The sequence below is a fragment of the Triticum dicoccoides genome, chromosome 2A, assembly GCF_002162155.2.
Source record: "Triticum dicoccoides isolate Atlit2015 ecotype Zavitan chromosome 2A, WEW_v2.0, whole genome shotgun sequence".
Taxonomy (NCBI): domain Eukaryota; kingdom Viridiplantae; phylum Streptophyta; class Magnoliopsida; order Poales; family Poaceae; genus Triticum; species Triticum dicoccoides.
The window spans coordinates 568,862,322-568,882,071 of NC_041382.1; the positions used below are offsets into that span (position 1 = coordinate 568,862,322).

The window sequence follows — 19,750 nt, forward strand, 5'->3', positions numbered from 1 at the left end:
TTTGATAAATTTATCTAAAATTCCAACCAAAATTTGGAGATGTCATGTGATGTTTTTAAATCACTTTTATGTAAAAATATATTTCATTCATTGGATATTTTGAGCTCTACCCCAAGTTTTCAAATCTGGTCCAGTGGGCAATTTTGCACTACAACCTATTTAAACATTTCTTTAAAACTTCCACCAATATTATGGGATGTTAATAGGAGTATTTTATTCAACTCTATGCAAAAACCCAGTTATGTCCTTTGAAAAACTTGAGTGATTCAACCTCATTTTCATTTTGGTCCAACTTGATGCTTTGTACTGCAACCATATTTTAACTTGCTCCTTTACCCATGATTCTTTTTCCTGCTTAAAGACCACCCTACAAAACCCTTAAGTCCAGGAGAGTGGACCCATTGGAGGATTTTAAGTGCATGCAATGATGCATTTTTCTTTCTATCCAAAGCAGAAGATTTGCAAAACTTGCACTAGCAAGTTTCTGGTTTTGCCCAAATGACCTTGCCACCCTCTCCTACATCTAAAGAGACCCCAATCTGGAAAGTTTGGCCACCCCAAGAGTTGCTAGATGCACATGGCATTCTGTTAAACACCTTGAGTGCATGCACAGATTTGGCATGATCTTTAGTCTGCATTATGGACTTGACCCCCTGACCCAACCAACATGTCCACTAAGCTCCTAGATAACCCTAACCCAGGCCTGCTAATCCTCAGCCTCAGCCTAATCCTCTAGCATGCTCTGGCATTGCGTCGAGCACGTAGCGTGCGTGCGCTGGGCGTGCCCAGAGCGCACGTTTTGCACGCGCGCGCGCCGAGTCGCCACGTCCCCACTACCGCCTCCCCGCACTCGTTCCAGCCACCCCCTCGCACAGCCAGCATGCCCGACCCCTCCCTCACCGCAGAGCCGCCCTGGCCCCCTCCTAGCACCCTACAGAGCCGCCGTCAGGTCGACCATGGCAGCAAGCGGGCGGCCACAACAACCTCTGCCATGGACGGCGCCGCCCGAGCCACACGCGTGCGCTAGATGCCCTCTGGAACAGCCCGAGCGTATCCTCAAGCCCGTCTGCTAATGCTCGTCGCCGCCACGTCACTCTGGCCACTACAGAACGGCGGTTCGCCGTCGTTCTTATCCAACGCCGCGGAACCGACCTCGTTGCGCTATAAAAGGAGGCCCCGAGCTCCTCCGAGCACTCAGGCGACCTCAGGCCACCCCCATAGCACCCCCACAGCCAGCAATCGTCGGTTGGTAGACGTCTTCCTCGACTCCGGCCGGTTCGGCCACCGCCGCCTTCCGGTGCCGTTCGTCGCAACCAGACCCTCCCCCGCCCCTCCAGAGCCACCGTCCTCTTCCCCTCGATCTTACGGAGCCGCCCAAGCCCTCAGCTGTGACGCGGAACCACCATAGCCCAAAGCCCCAATCCACCCGAAGCTGCCGTCTGCCGCGGAACTCGCCGCCGGCGACTCCCTCCACCCCCGCTAACCCAACAACCACCGGGAGGACCGCCCCGGTCTGGCGGATCCATCCCTACCCTCCGGAGCCTGCGGGAAGCCGCCATTCACCGGCGTTGATCGCCAGAGCCCCGCCTTGGCTCGGACAGAGGAGGAAGGAGGCGAGGAACGATTGGTCAAACCTGACCAGTGGGCCCGCTGGACCCACTGTCAACGACCCAGCCCCGCCCGCGTGGTTTTAAGTGGAAGCGCAAAATCCTAAAGTACGTCTCCCCTTCTTCGAAAGCGTATTCTCATCGAAACATTTTCTTTTCTGTTTTATTTAAAAAAATAGAGTTTGACCGAAACTTTGACTGACTATATCTTTTTAAATATAAATCAAAATGACTTGATTCTTTTTCTGTTGTTTCCCAAATATTGTCTAGTTTATTTTCATATTTATTTCAAAATTTTCCAAACAACTTTTTTGTGCTGTTTTTAAAGTATGTGTTAATTCAAATTTATTTAAAATAGGATTTTGGAGAGGGAGAAGAAAACTTTCAAAAGTTTTGGAATGCACCCTGCCTCTCCACAACTTGAAGGCAAGCATTTTGAACCCTGGGATGATATTGTCTTGCGTTGTTGATACGGTTGCAACCCCATCTTGTCTCAGAGATTTCGTTATGCTATGCGATGATACGATCATAATCATAGTGCATATTGATGACTTCATGCTGTTGGCATTTGATATATTTGTGATAGAAATCCCCCTCATATGCCTCCCATGCCTACCGGGAAGGATCCGGGAAAGTCTCTCTCTTGGGTAGACACGAGCTTGTCCCTCGTCGAGACGGTTATGACCGGTGGGGCATGGGGATGTATGATGAGCGGTGGTTCTGTCTGATGGATGTGAAATATAATTCTTGAGCTAACCATGCAGGAAATACTTAAACCTCCTGAGTCGGCCATAGATCGAGTCTTGTTCCAGTAACCCCATACTTGTTTCGTTCTACCACTTGTCCCTGCCGTAGGTAGGGTACGGTTCAGTAAGTTGTCAACCCCTTTCTAGCACACACCGTACAGATAGGCCATAGTGGAAGATGCCGACTGCAGCCGGTAGGCATGCCACTTGGTCTGGGGGCATGGGTGTTTCCGGTTGGGCCAAGAGGGGGGCACCCCTTAGAGCGCGCGATAGAAATTTGATCCCATGCTAATCGAGGTTGTAGCGTCCCCACTTAGAGTTTTGCTTAACGGGTGTCGTGGGTGATTCCAGACACGAGTAAAGTTAAGCTGGTGTGTGCGAGTCAGGCGTGTTTTCGACTAAAAGACCATAGACGGAATTAGTTCCGATGGACTAAAGGAATCCGTTACTCGTGGGTAAAGAGTACACCCTCTGCAGAGATATTATATCTATTCGAATAGCCGTGTCCATGGTTAAGGACTACAGTCTGGGATGGGTCAAGTGTCGATCTTAGTGTCGGTCTTCGGAGGAAAAACTACTAAACCAGAACATTAATTATGATCTGTGACATGTGATTATTATTATTATTATTATTATTATTATTATTATTGTGGACTAATCATTTGTATTATTTGAATCAATGAGTATCCTTGGGACGGTTCTACCTCCTGGATATTCACTGTGATTATTTTTATATAAGCCCTTTATGTGGTGTCGCTCAGACGCCCGACTGTGGCATGCTTGTTATATCATTTACTTATAAGCCCTTTATGTGGTGTCGCTCAGACGCCCGACTGTGGCATGCTAGTTATTTCATTTACTTATAATCCCTTTATGTGGTGTCGCACAGACGCCCGACTATGGCATGCTTGTTATTCCTTTTATATATAAGCCCTTTATGTGGTGTCTCTCAGACGCCCGACCGAGGCATGCTTCATATTATTATCCTTTCGAGGCGTTGCTTCAGACACCCGATCGGTGCTTTCCATTTCTACCCCCTGATTGTTTACTCATGTTTTATTTGAATGATCTGCTTGCGTGCATCATGAACCTTATTTCATAATTGACGAAGTGATCATAAAATATTTCAAAACATGATTATCAGTGGCTATATTATACCTGTGTTCTTAATGTTTGCGAGTACATTCAAAGTACTCACTGACTTGTCCCTGGCTATTGTCTTGGCCAGATTTCTTGCGTGGAGAGGAGCATTGTGATGACAGCCCCGGAACCTACGCAATGGTGATAGCAGCCTCGTGAAGATAGGAGTTATCCTGGTCAGCTGTTCCTGTGGGAAATGGAGTCCCATAGACGCTGATGATCCGCAAACCGCTTCCGCCATCAACCACTAGAAACAAATTGTTGTACCCATAGGCCAGAATGGTCTTGTACTACATATTATGTACTTTGCTTGGAATTTCTGTATCATGTTGGTGCCTCATCAGCTAACAGTAATCCTGGGGCTGGTGAGCACAAGGGCCATTTTTTGAGAAATTTATATCCCGAAAATCCAGTCCTGACAAACTTGGTATCAGAGCCAGGCTGACCATTGGCTAATCCTCTCTTAGCCAGGTCAAAAAACCTAGGTAAACCAACCCACCAGACCTTAACCTAACCCCGGCCAAGCTTCTCTTGTAAGATAACCACGCAGTGTCCCAACACCTTTTGGCAGTCGGTGCCCAACCTATCAACCTAGCCTGTCGATCACGCGCCAGTGACCGACACCTAAATTGTCTCATTCGCAAGCATGCGAAGGAAGACTCCGTCCCCCTTTTCTATAAAAGGGCACGCTAGCCTCAACCCAGCACAGCACAACCTCTACCCCAAACCGGGCTAAAATGCCAGGACCCATTGTTCACAATGAGACCACAGCAACCAACCTTGGAGGTTTTGTGACTGTGCTAGCAAACCTCACCCGTCGTGCCTTCGCGTTAGAAGAGCCCCCAGAATATGTTGTGTACCAAGGGTCCATGAGCGGTGAGAGCCGTCAATTTTGGGCCACTTTGCACGTCTATGGTAGGGGTCTATCGCCAGAACGCCCCTACCGGTTCACCGGAAGGACAACTTCCTTTGAGCCACAAGCCATCCAGCTAGCTGCTCGAGAGGCTATAGTTCAACTCCGGCACTTGTCGCCCAAAGTTAACTGTCGCACGTTCTACTACTACCCCAGCCATGACGGGCATGGTAGGCCACCCCAGGTTGCCAACGGTGATCACAAGACGGATCCTGCATTATTGCATCTGGTGCGCTATGTAAGTGCACTAGGGGAACTGTTCGATCAACTCACCCTTTATCTGATCGCAGCTCGTGGAGAACTGATCCGCCGAGCCCCGGCAAGAAGAGAAGATGAGCCCGGCGCCGACAGCCCAGTCGTGCTGTTCGGACAACCGATCGAGTCCTTAAGGTCTGCCCCAGCCATCGACCATAATGCGTTGATGTCCCCAGAAGTGCTTTGTCGCCTTTTGGGAACACACTCCATCAGGATTGTGGCCAACAACCCCCGCTAGGGTCATCATCGCTACCCCGACCCTGCAGCACCTCAACCACCTCCAGCTAACCCCGACGGTGAGAACCGTGACGAGGCCACGACATCCTCAAGGCAAGCCCGCTTGGATATAAACGAGGTAGACTAAGTCACTCGAGTAGTACCGAGTCTTAGTATACCCCATGCCCTGTAATTGTGTGACCATGTATCACTATATTGGAATGCTGTCTGCTTGTGCGTCCCTATTTTAAATTGTAGCCATGCATGAGTGCATTGGTGTACGTCTGCATTTTTAATTCCGGGCGTAGCTACCAAAAACCAACCCCGACGACACCCACAGTAATGCGTCGCTTTTGCGAGATGTGTGTATATGTGGCTTTGACCCCGATCCCATAGAGCAGAACCGACAAAGTAGTTGCCCTCCATCGGGGTAAATAACCCAGCCCTCTTGAGGCCACCTCGTGACCTTGCCAAGTACCCCTCACCCTGGGCACAACCCTCACAACCATTCCTTTGCCATGCCTAGCCCTAGCATTTATCTGAGGACCCCCGAGGCAACCCCAGGTAGCTTTGTTAAAATATTGTGGGACTTTACCTGCAGTACCATGGGTTCTACCCAGCTACCCCAATACGAGCTGCTCAAATCGAGAATCACCTCATCCACCTCGAAATATTGGGCAGTAGTGCACATCCCTCCCGTAAACTCAAACCAAGACCCAACGGAAGTCTCCTTCATGGGGAAATCTATGCCGACTCCGCAGATGGCCATAGAAGCGGCTGCACATGAAGCGCTTGTTCGCCTTCGGTTCGCGGTACCCTATGCCAGCGAACGAGGGTATTATTACTTTCCGAGCCGTGCAGCACCCGGGGAAGTAGCATCTTTTCCCGATGGACGAATTGAGAGAAACCCAGTACTGGCCAACCTTGCCCAGTACATCATCGTGCAAGAGCGTCTGACCTAGCAGATAATGGGTTATCTTCACAGCCTCGCTGATTTAAATCCTCAGATCACCATCGGCAGACCACTTAGGCCCGACCAGGAGAGACGCATTCATCGACTAGTCAATCCACTTCCCCCGATAGAGGAGGAGTGTGGCCCAGTGCCAGAGACGTTTTCTCAGGACCCTGTCCTCTTACCGTTTTCATTGTAAACGTCATGGCTATGTTTATTTATGTGTTGTAGCTTATGCGTTGTACCCAAGTTCGTGCTATGAGTAAACTGTTCGGTTTCAACTAATATGAACTATATTTCCAAACGACCCTTAGCAAATCTCGAGGACGAGATTTTTCTTAAGGGGGGTAGTGTTGTGACACCCCAAAATTTCAACCTTGTTTTATTAATTAAAATTTTGCCAGGAAAATTAAATTTTTCATTTTCTGGTTTTTCTTTGATTTCAGAACCCCTTCTTTCTTTGATTTTTATGGAGTTTTTACCCCAAGTGAAAAAAACTTTCCAAATGTATTATTGGACTTGTTTTTCCCCTCAAGAAAAACATTTGTATTATCAGTGGATTTAATTGCATAATTATTTCTCTCTGAGCTTTATGCCTTAAAATGATTTTTCATTAGTTTTGAAGCTCTATTTGAACTACAACCATTTGATAAATTTATCTAAAATTCCAACCAAAATTTGGAGATGTCATGTGATGTTTTAAAATCACTTTTATGTAAAAATATATTTCATTCATTGGATATTTTGAGCTCTACCCCAAGTTTTCAAATCTGGTCCAGTGGGAAATTTTGCACTACAACCTATTTAAACATTTCTTTAAAACTTCCACCAATATTATGGGATGTCAATAGGAGTATTTTATTCAACTCTATGCAAAAACCCAGTTATGTCCTTTGAAAAACTTGAGTGATTCAACCTCATTTTCATTTTGGTCCAACTTGATGATTTGTACTGAACCATATTTTAACTTGCTCCTTTACCCATGATTCTTTTTCCTGCTTAAAGACCACCCTACAAAACCCTTAACTCCAGGAGAGTGGACCCATTGGAGGATTTTAAGTGCATGCAGTGAGGCATTTTTCTTTCTGTCCAAAACAGAAGATTTGCAAAACTTGCACTAGCAAGTTTCCGGTTTTGCCCAAATGACCTTGCCACCCTCTCCTACATCTAAAGAGACCCCAATCTGGAAAGTTTGGCCACCCCAAGAGTTGCCTAGATGCACATGGCATTATGTCAAACACCTTGAGTGCATGCACAAATTTGGCATGATCTTTAGTCTGCATTGTGGACTTGACCCCCTGACCCAACCAACATGTCCACTAAGCTCCTAGATAACCCTAACCCAGGCCTACTAATCCTCACCCTCATCCTAATCCTCTGGCATGCTCTAGCATTGCGTCGAGCACGTAGCGTGCGTGCGCTGGGCATGCCCAGAGCGCACGTTTTGCACACGCGCGCATCGAGTTGCCGCGTCCCCACTACCGCCTCCCCACGCTTGTTCTGGCCATCCCCTCGCACAGCCAGCACGCCCGGCCCCTCCCTCGCCATAGAGCCGCCCTGGCCCCCTCCTGGCGCCCTACAGCGCCGCCGTCAGGTCGGCCATGGCAGCAAGCGGGCGGCCACAGCAACCACTGCCATGGACAGCGCCGCCCGAGCCACATGCGTGCGCCAGCTGCCCTCTAGAACAGCCCGAGCCTATCCTCAAGCCCGTCTGCTAGTGCTCGTCGCCGCCACGTCGCTCTGGCCACTACAGAACGACGGTTCGCCGTCGTTCTTATCCAACGCCGCGGAGCCGGCCTCGTTGCGATATAAAAGGAGGCCCCGAGCTCCTCCGAGCACTCAGGCGACCTCGGGCCACCCCCATACCACCCCCACAGCCAGCAATCGTCGTTTGGTAGCCGTCTCCCTCGACTCCGGCCGGTTCGGCCGCCGCCGCCTTCCGGTGCCGTTCGTCGCAACCAGACCCTCCCCCACCCCTCCAGAGCCACCGTCCTCTTCCCCTCGATCTTACGGAGCCGCCCAAGACCTTAGCTGCGACGGGGAACCACCCTAGCCCAAAGCCCCAATCCACCCGAAGCTGCCGTCCGCCATGGAGCTCGCCGCCGGCGACTCCCTCCACCCCCACCAACCCAACAACCACCGGGAGGACCGCCCCGGTCTGGCGGATCCATCCCTACCCTCCGGAGCCCGCGGGAAGCCGCCGTTCGCCGGTGTTGATCGTCGGAGCCCTGCCTCGGCTCGGATAGAGGAGGAAGGAGGCGGGGAACGATTGGCCAAACCTGACCAGTGGGCCCGCTAGACCCAGTATCAGCGACCCAGCCCCGCCCGCATGGTTTTAAGTGGAAGCGCAAAATCCTAAAGTACGTCTCCCCTACTTCGAAAGCGTATTCTCATCGAAACATTTTCTTTTCTGTTTTATTTAAAAAAACAGAGTTTGACTGAAACTTTTACTGGCTATATCTTTTTAAATATAAATCCAAATGACTTGATTCTTTTTCTCTTGTTTCCCAAATATTGTCTAGTTTATTTTCATATTTATTTCAAAATTTTCCAAACAACTTTTTTGTGCTGTTTTTAAAGTATGTGTTAATTCAAATTTATTTAAAATAGGATTTTGGAGAGGGAGAAGAAAACTTTCAAAAGTTTTGGAATGCACCCTGCCTCTCCACAACTTGAAGGCAAGCATTGTGAACCCTGTCATGATATTGTCTTGCGTTGTTGATACGGTTTCAACCCCATCTTGTCTCGGAGATTTCGTTATGCTATGCGATGATACGATCATAATCATAGTGCATATTGATGACTTCATGTTGTTGGCATTTGATATGTTTGTGATAGAAATCCCCCTCATATGCCTCCCATGCCTACCGGGAAGGATCCGGGAAAGTCTCTGTCTTGGGTACACACGAGCTGTCCCTCGTCGAGACAGTTATGACCGGTGGGGCATGGGGAGGTATGATGAGCGGTGGTTCGTTCTGATGGATGTGAAATATAATTCTTGAGCTAACCATGCAGGAAATACTTAAACCTCCTGAGTCGGCCGTAGATCGAGTCTTATTCCAGTAACCCCCATACTTGTTTCGTGCTACCACTTGTCCCTGCCGTAGGTAGGGTACGGTTCAGTAAGTTGTCAACCCCTTTCTAGCACACACCGTACAGAGAGGCCATAGTGGAAGATACCGACTGCAGCCGGTAGGCATGCCACTTGGTCCTGGGGCATGGGTGTTTCCGGTTGGGACCGAGAGGGGGGCACCCCTTAGAGCGCGCGAAGAAATTTGATCCCATGCTAATCGAGGTTGTAGCCTCCCCACTTAGAGTTTTTCTTAACGGGTGTCATGGGTGATTCCAGACATGAGTAAAGTTAAGCTGGTGTGTGCGAGTCAGGCGTGTTTTCGACTAAAAGACCATAGACGGAATTCGTTCCGATGGACTAAAGGAATCCGTTACTCGTGGGTAAAGAGTACACCCTCTGCAGAGATATTATATCTATTCGAATAGCCGTGTCCATGGTTAAGGACTACAGTCTGGGATGGGTCAAGTGTCGGTCTTAGTGTCGGTCTTCGGAGGAAAAACTACTAAACCAGAACATTAATTATGATCTGTGACATGTGATGATTACGATTATTATTATTGTGGTCTAATCATTTGTATTATTTGAATCAATGAGTATCCCTGGGATGATTCTACCTCCTGGATATTCACTGTGATTATTTTTATATAAGCCCTTTATGTGGTCTCGCTCAGACGCCCGACTGTGGCATGCTTGTTATATCATTTACTTATAAGCCCTTTATGTGGTGTCGCTCAGACGCCTGACTGTGGCATGCTTGTTATTTCATTTACTTATAAGCCCTTTATGTGGTGTCGCACAGACGCCCGACCGTGGCATGCTTGTTATTCCTTTTATATATAAGCCCTTTATGTGGTGTCGCTCAGACGCCCGACTGAGGCATGCTTCATATTATTATCCTTTCGAGGCGTCGCTTCAGACACCCGATCGGTGCTTTCCATTTCTACCCCCTGATTGTTTACTCATGTTTTATTTGAATGATCTTCTTGCGTGCATCATGAACCTTATTTCATAACTGACGAAGTGATCATAAATATTTCTAAACATGATTATCAGTGGCTATATTATACTTGTGTTCTTAATGTTTGCGAGTACATTCAAAATACTCACTGGCTTGTCCCTGGCTATTGTCTTGGCCAGATTTCTTGCGTGGAGAGGAGCATTGTGATGACAGCCCCGGAACCTACGCAATGGTGATAGCAGCCTCGCGAAGATAGGAGTTATCCCGGTCAGCTGTTCCTGTGGGAAATGGAGTCCCATAGACGCTGATGATCCGCAAACCGCTTCCGCCATCAACCACTAGAAACAAATTGTTGTACCCATAGGCCAGAATGGTCTTGTACTACATATTATGTACTTTACTTGGAATTTCTGTATCAATTTGGTGCCTCATCAGCTAACAGTAATCCTGGGGCTGGTGAGCACAAGGGCCATTTTCTGGGAAATTTATATCCCGAAAATCCGGTCCTGACATTTAGTGTCTAGATAGAACGTGCCTAGATAAATATGAGTCAAGTAATTTGGAACGGAGGGAGTACGTCTCAAATGTATATATATAATTTTCTGTTGTTTCATTCTATTATATTATGACTTTTGAATACTTTTCATAGCATTTTATATTATTTTATAGACTAACTTATCAATTTAGTGCATAGTGTCATTAGTTGTTTTCTGCATGTTTTTGATTTTGTAGAAAAAATCTATATCTATGGAGGTCAAAATACCGTGCCAATTTAATACGATTTTGTTCGGAGCACGAAGGTTCTAGAAAGCATCTTGAGGCAATGAGAAGAGGCGAGGGGGCCCACATGGACACCTGGTGCCCCCTGGCTGTATGGGTGCACACTTACCGTCTTTCTCCAGTCCACCGCCGTAAAATCGTACAACTAAGAAACCCTCCGAGATAGTTTTATTCAAATTTTTCTGCCTCCGCAAGCTTCTGTTCCGAGGAGATCCAGTCCGGAGGTCCGTTTCGGAGCTCTACCGGAGGGAAAATTCATTGCCGAAGGATTTTTCACCAACCTTGTTGCCGGCCATGTGTGAGTAGCTCCCTTAGGACCTTATGGTCCATATTAGTAGCTAGATCTCTCTCTCTCTCTCTCTCTCTCTCTCTCTCTTGGATCTTCAGTATCATGTTCCCATAAGCTACCTCACATGATCGGGATCAATTCGATGTAATCAGTAGTGTGTTTGTTGGGATATGTTGAATTGCCACTTTATGATTAGATTGTTCATTGAATAGAGCTAAATCTTTTCAGGTTTTCTTGCTTTTATAATTAAACAGCTTTGCATGTTCTCTGATCTATCTATCTTTTTTGGCCAAGTTTGACGGGTTTTCCTTTAGAGTGAGTGATGCTTCGTAATGGGTTCAATCTTGCGATGCTCTAATCCAGTGAGAATTAGGGTCAAGATATGTATTGTATTGTTGCTACAAGGATAAACAACGGTGTCTCGTCATATTGCTTGATGTTTTGCTATCTACATTATGCCATCATACTTATTGCAATGCTTTGTTTCTTGTAAACTTAATATTTTGGGATGCATGTTGAATCGCGGTCTTTGAGTGGAACGTTAATAATAGATGCAGTTGGATTAACAATCTACTTATCACAGACGTAATGCCTATGAAATTATACCATGAATGCTCATAGTTACAAATATAAATATTGCAATTTAATAGCTGTCCAACTGTAATTTGTTCACCGCACCACTTAGCCACTAGTGGGGAAGCATTACTACTACCAATGAAAACATCGCCTCCCACTGAATCTTTATAAGACATCAAAGTGGCAACATGATGTTTGATCCCTGATTGACTAGGATACCACTATCCTTATAACAATCCAAGCACAGATTGGTTTTCTCTAATTCTCCTGGCTCAAATTTGTTTTCACAAGGCATGCTCCTCAGGCATGAACCTCCTCCCCAAAAAACTAGGGTTCCTCTGCGTCCCACCGATGCCGCCGCCGGTCCACCTCGTCTTCAGTGGCGTTAGAGCCATGGGTGCATGGTGGATCCCGGCTGTTGCCGGTGGGAGGACTCCGTTTTTAGATGTGTCTTCGAGATTTGTTAAGGTTTGTGTCCTATTCAGGAAGGCGAGACGGTGGCGGCTCCCTGAAGATGGATAAGGTTCTCCCCGCCTAGCCCCTGTCCCGATGGTGGATCTGGCATCGTCAATGGGCATGTGGAGGTGTGTCTCCGACGGATTTGTCTTTGGTGGATTTGCTTAGATCTGTTCGTCGTTTGTCTATGTTTGTGTGTCTTTAGGTTGGATCCTTTAGATCTTTGCTCCTCTTCATCAGTGGAGATTGCTTATTTGATGCGTTGGTTCTATGGGGTCTTAGCACGATGACCTCCCAACTGTATACCACAACAAGTTTTGTCCGACTCCGGTGAGGAAGGGTGATGACGGCGGTGCGTCTTCGGCTCGCTTTAGTCGTCGCTAGGTGGTTTACAGATCTGGATGTAATTTTTATTATTTTTGGTTTTCGTTGTACATCCATAATTGGAGATGAATAGATTAGAAATTTTCTTGAAAAAAATGTTTTCACAAAAAAATGACACCTTTATCTTAAAATTCGTTCAGGTGTACAAGCCGCTGACTAACTTTGTGCACTAAATTCAAATTCAAGGAAGAAGCACGAATGAACGAAAGAACACCACAATGTAGTGCCAATGTTTCCATCGTAGTGCCACAAGGTTGGTTCACTTGAAATACAGTACTTGAAACGGCAAACATTGGCACCACGATGGAAACAACTGCTACTGTATCGAGCAGCAGCTTGGCTTTCCCCCGCCGTGGTGCCGACGCCAGCTCCCGTCGTCGTGCCGGTGCCGCTCGATCATCGGGGAGTAGTTCGCCGGGTGGCTGCGCGCCACCGCGCTTGCATAGCTGCTGCCCCCGTACCCGCCGTACCCGGCCGCGGGCGACGCGTGGTAGAAGGACGGGCTGGACGCGCTGGGATAGTACCCCGCTTCGGCTTGCCTGTGGTCTCCCGACCACCGTGCAGCCCCGGGATTGGCCGCCGGCGACGGCGCGTAGACCGGGTAGGTGACGCGGCCGGGAGTGTCCGTGGGATGCAAGTGGTACGGCGACCGGGAGTGTCCGCCGACGACGTCCCTGGACGTGCCCGGCAGATACCCCGACGCCGAGGTGCCTTCGGGTAGCGTCCGCAGCTGCACTATCTCGGCCTCCCCGACCTCCTTCTTTAGCTTCTTGGTCAGATGGCTCTCGTCCACGCCGTCGCCGATGACCACCAGCAGATCCCTGTCCCTGCCGGCCACCGTGATCGACACCACTCCTGAATTGGAACCCACCCAGTTTAATTCACCGGATGCAGAGGAAGGAAGAATCGATCAGCCGCGGGGCTCGTACTTACCGCTGACGGCGGCGGCCACCTTGAGAGCTCTCTTGTGGTATTTGTCCGAGCCCGGCTGCATCCGGATGATGATCTCCTTCTGAAAGATTTGCACCGGCGGTTCAGACGTGTTAGTTACATACAGATAAACAGACAGACGCATCGCCAACATAAACTGGACTCCAAGAACTTCTTACTCTCATGGTGTTTGCAGTCGCAGCTGTTCAAGGGATTCCGAATAAACAAGATGTGCTGAGGCAAGAGAAGAATGTTTTGCCGTCCCCCGTATGGCTGTAGAGCTCGTGCGCTACGCATGCATAGATAGTGCTGGCTGTGCTAGGACGCGTCGTGGTGACCGGTCATATACATCTCCTATCTTCGAGATGGAAATTTCTCCGTTCTTCTGGTCGCTGACGAGGGCTACGGATGACTGCCGTGGCAAGAATTGCATGACAGTTTCAGAAAACGACATTTTTTGTTTACAAACTTGAGAATGTGACTTGGCACCGCAGACTTTGCCCAATTCAAACATATAAGGATATCGTAAACCACACAAAGCAAGACATCTCACCCGCCATTTGAGTAGTAAAAAAATTGAGGAAATGTGCAAATTATATAGACATGTGCCCTGGAGTGTTGACATAAGAGCTCTCAAGGAAAAAGCAATCATAGCGCCATTGAAAATTCGTTGCCGAATCAGTGTGGAATCCAGGAACATGATTCGTGGCGTGTCATTTCGATCAAAGCTGCGGCTGTGACTAGATCGTCTGTACTGTAGCAGTTGAGAGGTGCTACTAGATGGCACTGGTTTGACCAAAGCTGCCTTGACGTCCCCTGCTTGCGAAAGCAATGCCTTGTCATGCTCCTGTCATCTTTATCACTGGTAGAACCCAATAAAGGAAAAAGGAAACGGTTGGCTACTTGATGGGTGAGCACTTCTATAATTGCAGGTCAGCTCTACAAGAGCAGGTATGTTTATCCTACCTAATGAAGCAGTGGTCTACTGATGTCGTTAATTGACCAGAAACCACTCTGGGGAGGTTGAAGGAGAGCAAAACAAAGATATATAGCCGGTGAAATCAATACAATAGGACACTAATGTTTTTTTTTTAGATTGAATTGACCAAATGATTAGATTTTCTTTCATCCATAATGGAGAGTTGTACGTGAAATTTTAGAGAAGAAAAGCATGTGTACAAAATCTCATCATGTACGTGACAAACCTATTTACCTAGTGTCAAAATCTCATCATGTACCCAACAAACCTATTTACCTAGTGCCAAAGGCCGGTTCCTGTTTCTTGAAGATGGAATAAGGTCCTCCCCGTCTAGCCCTCGTCATGGTTATGTTTTAAGCGTTATTGGAAGGTGTGTGCAGATTTGTCTCCGTCTGATCTCGTGGGATCCGGTTGGTGTTCGTCTTCGGTGGATCCGACTGGACCCGGTCTTCATTCGTCTACGTCTCTGTGTCTGTAGTTTGGATCCTTCTAGTATGTGCTTCTCTTCATCGGTGACGGTTGTTGTTCCGGTGTGCTGGTCCTATGGGGCCTTAGCATAATGACTTCCCGGCTGTCTCGTACAATAATGTTTGCCTGGCTCCGACGAGGGAGGGGCGATGATGGCGGCATGCCTTCGGCTGCTCCAGTGCTTGTAGTCGTCGCTAAGTGGTCTACGGATTTGGATGTAATTTTTTTTGCTTCTAGTCCTCTTTGTACTACCTTGACAGTTGATGAAGAGATTGTAAGTTTTCTCGTAAAAAAAGCCACTTCCTGTTTTCTATTGATTTGGGGGTTTTAGGTGAAAAGATCACGGAGCCAGAATGACCTAATTTTTTGTGAATTTTATTGGAATTGCCAGAATTTTGGGCAAAGGAATCAACGCGAAACGGTGCCCTAGGGCTCCACAAGGGCAGGGGCGCGACCTGGGGCCCACCCATGCCATGTGGGCTTGTGGCCAACCTTTAAAGCGGTTGGAGCTCTTCTTTCGCCGCAACAAAGCTAATTCTTGGAGAAAAATTCCGTTAAAATTCCAGCCATATCGGAGTTACACATCTCCAGCTATTTAAAAAATGTTGTATGGCTAGAAAATAGTACCGAAACAGAGAGGAAAATGCAAAGAAAAAGGAGAGGGGAGATAAAATCTCGGAGGGGCTCCCGCCATCCGGGAGCCATGGCGGCCAAGGACCAGATAGGGAATCCTCTCCCCATCTAGGGGAGAGGCCAAGGAGGAGGAGGAGGAGGAGGAGGAGGAAGAAGAAGAAGAAGAAGAAGAAGAAGAAGAAGAAGAGGAAGAAGAGGAAGAAATTGATACATACGAGATTGAAGGGGATCAATACATATTAATGCTATGGTTAGATTTTACCTTAATAAATACGTTAGGAGCTGCAGATGCTTGCTCATAGTTCTAATTATAAGCGCATAGGATTCCAATTAAGGGACCACATGCTAGCAGAGGCCTCCGCCAAATAAAAATTTGTCATCGGTCTAGTGACTTAGCTAATTGCCTAGGACAATTTCGCACATTCTACCATGACTTTTCCGCACTCCTATGTTGCTCTTTTATTTAAGCAATACCTAATTTTTTTACACGTTCTGTATTATCTTGCAAATCTATTCCTTTACACTTGCAAAGTATTTTATTTCTTGTTTCTAAGTAAGGCAAATGTTTAGTGTGCGTAGAGTTGTATCGACGGTCGATAGAACTTGAGAGAATATTAATTCTACTTTTAGCTCCTCATTGGATTTGATACTCTTACTTATCGAAAAGGCTACAACTGACCCCCCTACACTTATGGGTTGTCGACACCTTCTCTGCCGCTATTGCCAGTGAGTAATAGCGTGGGATGAATATCTCGTGTGTGCTTGTTGTCTTTATCTCTAAGTAGATTTTATTTTCTGCTCTAAGTTGTTCTCTATCTTTAGTTATGGATATGGAACATGAAACACCAAAAGAATAGTTGTACTTGCTACTCGTGGAGATGGGGAACCTCCTAAAATCCTCGATGCTGCTTATGTGTGGAACATTAAATATTACTTAGATAATCCTAAGAAATCCCTGTAAAATATGGTAATGGGATATACTTTGAATCAATGTGAATACTTTAGTGATTACCGCTTGATAAAAAAAGGGAAACACATATGGGATTAAATAAAAATGTTACATTCATATGCTTATAATTCGTGCTCTATGTATGATTTTACTTTTTGCTCTATAATGGAGATTCAACACCTTCCCTTGCAATCTGAGTTTAATGATAATGAAACCTTGACTTCTTATGCTAGGTATATATGATTACTATGATGTGGTGAAAATAGAAGAATTTATTACTTTTAAGGATGCTTATTGTAACACCCTCGATGCGACTATAGCTCCCACGTGTCGAGGCACGACTTAGAGACATAATCGCATTGAAGGCATATGTCGCAAGTTAGGCAATCTTCACAACATCCCATGAAATATAATAATAAAGGGGAGATAACATAGTTGGCTTACACTCGCCACGTCAATCAAGTACATAAATAACATTACATCATCCAAACACTCATGGCCCGACTACGGCGCCAAAATAAAAGAGAACCCAACATGCGACAACGGTCCCAATCACCCCCAACTGGGCACCACTATAGATCATTGGGAAAGGAAACATAGTAACGTTGAGAGTCTTCGTCGAACTCCCACTTAAGCTCATACGCGTCTCCTGGAGCGGAAACATTAGGCCCTGCATCTGGTGTAATAGTAATCTGTGAGCCACAGGGACTCAGCAATCTCGTACCCTCGCGATCAAAACTATTTAAACTTATAGGTAAGGCAAGGTAAATATGAGTGGAGCTGCAGAAAGTGACTAGCAAGTATGGTGGCTAACTTATTCGCAAAAGAGAGCGAGAAGAGGAGGCAAAGCGCAAGTGAGAAACTAGAGAGCAATCTGCGCAAACATTACTCCAACACCGTGTCCGCTTCCCAGACTCCGCCGAGAAGAGGCCATCACGGTAACACACTCAGTTGATTCATTTTAATTAAATTAAGGTTCAAGTTATCTACAACCAGACATTAACAAATTCCCATCTGCCCATAACTGCGGGCACGGATTTCGAAAGTTCAAATCCCTGCAGGGGAGTCCCAACTTAGCCCATGACAAGCTCTCACGGTCAACGAAGGAATAGACCTCCTCCCAAGACGTTCCGATCAGACTCGGTATCTCGGTAATTCAAGACACTTCAACAAGTTAAAACAAGACCAGCAACACCGCCCGAATGTGCCGACAAATCCCGATAGGAGCTGCACATATCTCTTTCTCAGGGCACACTCAGATGAGATATCCTACGAGTAAAACCAACCCTCAAGTTGCCCCGAGGTGGCCCTGCAGTCTACTCGGTTCGGACCAACACTCAGAGGAGCACTGGCCCGGGGGGGTAAAAATAAGATGACCCTCGGGCTCCGGAAACCTAAGGGAAAAAGAGGCTAGGTGGCAAATGGTAAAACCAAGGTTGGGCATTGCTGGAAAAGCTTTAATAAAGGTGAACTATCAACGGGTTCCCATTATAACCCAACCGCGTAAGGAACGCAAAATCCGGGAACATAACACCGATATGACGAAAACTAGGGCGGCAAGAGTGGAACAAAACACTAGGCGAGAAGCCGAGCCTTCCACCCTTTACCAAGTATATAGATGCATTAAGATAGCAAGATAATATAATGATATCCCAACAAGTAAATAAATGTTCGAACAAGGAATGAGCTCCAATCTTCACCTGCAACTAGCAACGCTATAAGAGGGGCTGAGCAAAGCGGTAACATAGCCAATCAACGGTTTGCTAGGACAATGGTGGGTTAGAGGTTTGACATCGCAATTTGGGACGCTTGCAAGCAAGTGTTAGGCATCGTAGCAATGGCATAGCAAAAGAGCGAGCAAACTAGCATAGCAAAGATAGTAGTGATTTCGAGGGTATGATCATCTTGCCTGCACAGTTGTCAGAGTTGACTGGATCCTCAAAAGCAAATTCAATGGGCTCCTCGTTAGCGAAATCATCTCCCAGCTCTACCCAAACAAGACAAATAAGCAACAAGGATACAATCAACCACGTGCAAGACCAAGCAATATGATGAAATGATGATATGTTATGCGAAATGCGATGCGGGATGCAAAATGCAAGATATGACAGGAAGTGCATGAACCTGGCCTCAACTTGGAAAACCAAGTGTTCCACTAGAAAGATGAGACGAAATCGCTTGAAAACGATATAAAGAACGCCGGAATCGGAGTTACGGTTTGGAAATGGCAAGCGATTCAAATATGACACCGGTCTATGATTTACAGCAAGTAGCCAACTAAATGCAATGATATGAACATGCTACAACAACCAAACATGACAACAAAATACATGGCAGGGATGCACACAAGATGCTTAACAAAAGTCTAGCACAGAGCTACGGCCAATTCATCTATTAACAGGTTCAAACAAGCATGGCAAAAATGCAAATGGCAAACAGATCTCAGACTTAGTGAAATTAACACTTGTCTGGAATTTCAGATCAAGTAGCCCTCTTCGGAGCAACCAAATTACATGCTACAGGACCTGAACATGGCAAAGTAAAGCATGGCATGGAGCTACTCAAAGATCTTAACAAAAGTCCCTTAGTGACCTTGAGCCAAAAGGGATCAGAAAATACAATTGCAAGCATGTGAACATAGCAAAAACATAATCAGTTTTCAGACTTAGTGAAAACTGGCACATGCTGAAATATAACTCAAGTAGGCATGTTTACGAGCTCGATGCACTCACTACGGTGCAAGTCATGGAAATACAAGCATACACCCATCAAGAAGGCACAAAATGCAAGCTAGACATGGCAAGAACAATAGCATAGAATGCACGGATCAACTACAACATCATCGGCAAAATTGCAAACAAGTTGACAATCTGCCCAGATTCACAAAGTAGCGAAAGTAGAGCTTGATTGACTCAAGCTAGGGTGCTCCATAATTGTAAACAAAGACATTGATGGATAGAGCACTACAATATTAACAAAACATCATTACCGATCATCCTCAAAAGAGGCACGGATCACTAGAAAACAACATGAACATATGGCATCATGAGATAAACAGATCAAGGACTTAGTGAAATTACCAAGTCCCTGAAAACAGAATTAGCAAGTGCACCACTTTGCAATCTTGCACAAGTCACCACACACATCCTAAAAATACATGGGTTGCACCTCTGGAGAGATGACAAAACCCTTAACAAAACACATGTAGAGCATCAGGGCATAGCATGCACACATTAATCATGGCAAAAATGACAAAAGTGCTAAACGGAGTAGCAGATCTAACAATTAACTCAAGTAGCCCTCTTATAACAGCATTTCCGGCATCAAGATGAACTCAAATGAAAATGATGCCATGGAATGAAATGATGTACTCTCTGAGATGAACATTTTGATATGCTATATGCATGAATCGGAGCTACGGATGCAAAGTTACGGAACCGCGAACA

The 19,750-nt window shown here is 46.5% G+C and overlaps 1 protein-coding gene across 2 annotated transcripts; it reads right to left on the reverse strand.

Annotated features, from left to right (window-relative positions):
- Nucleotides 1-12,503: 12,503 nt before the first annotated feature.
- On the reverse strand, nt 12,504-13,573 carry LOC119359594 (disease resistance protein RGA5-like). 2 transcript variants are annotated; one of them, XM_037625726.1, is made up of 3 exons: nt 13,455-13,573; nt 13,279-13,357; nt 12,504-13,200 (listed from the first exon to the last, which is right to left on the reverse strand). In XM_037625726.1, the coding sequence occupies exons 1-3, from the start codon at nt 13,458-13,460 to the stop codon at nt 12,662-12,664; spliced, it is 624 nt and encodes a 207-aa protein (XP_037481623.1). In that variant the 5' UTR covers nt 13,461-13,573; the 3' UTR covers nt 12,504-12,661. The 2 variants fall into 2 exon arrangements, with proteins under 2 accessions (XP_037481623.1, XP_037481622.1); XM_037625725.1 differs by having other exon boundaries at nt 13,279-13,573.
- Between the last annotated feature and the right edge of the window lie 6,177 nt (nt 13,574-19,750).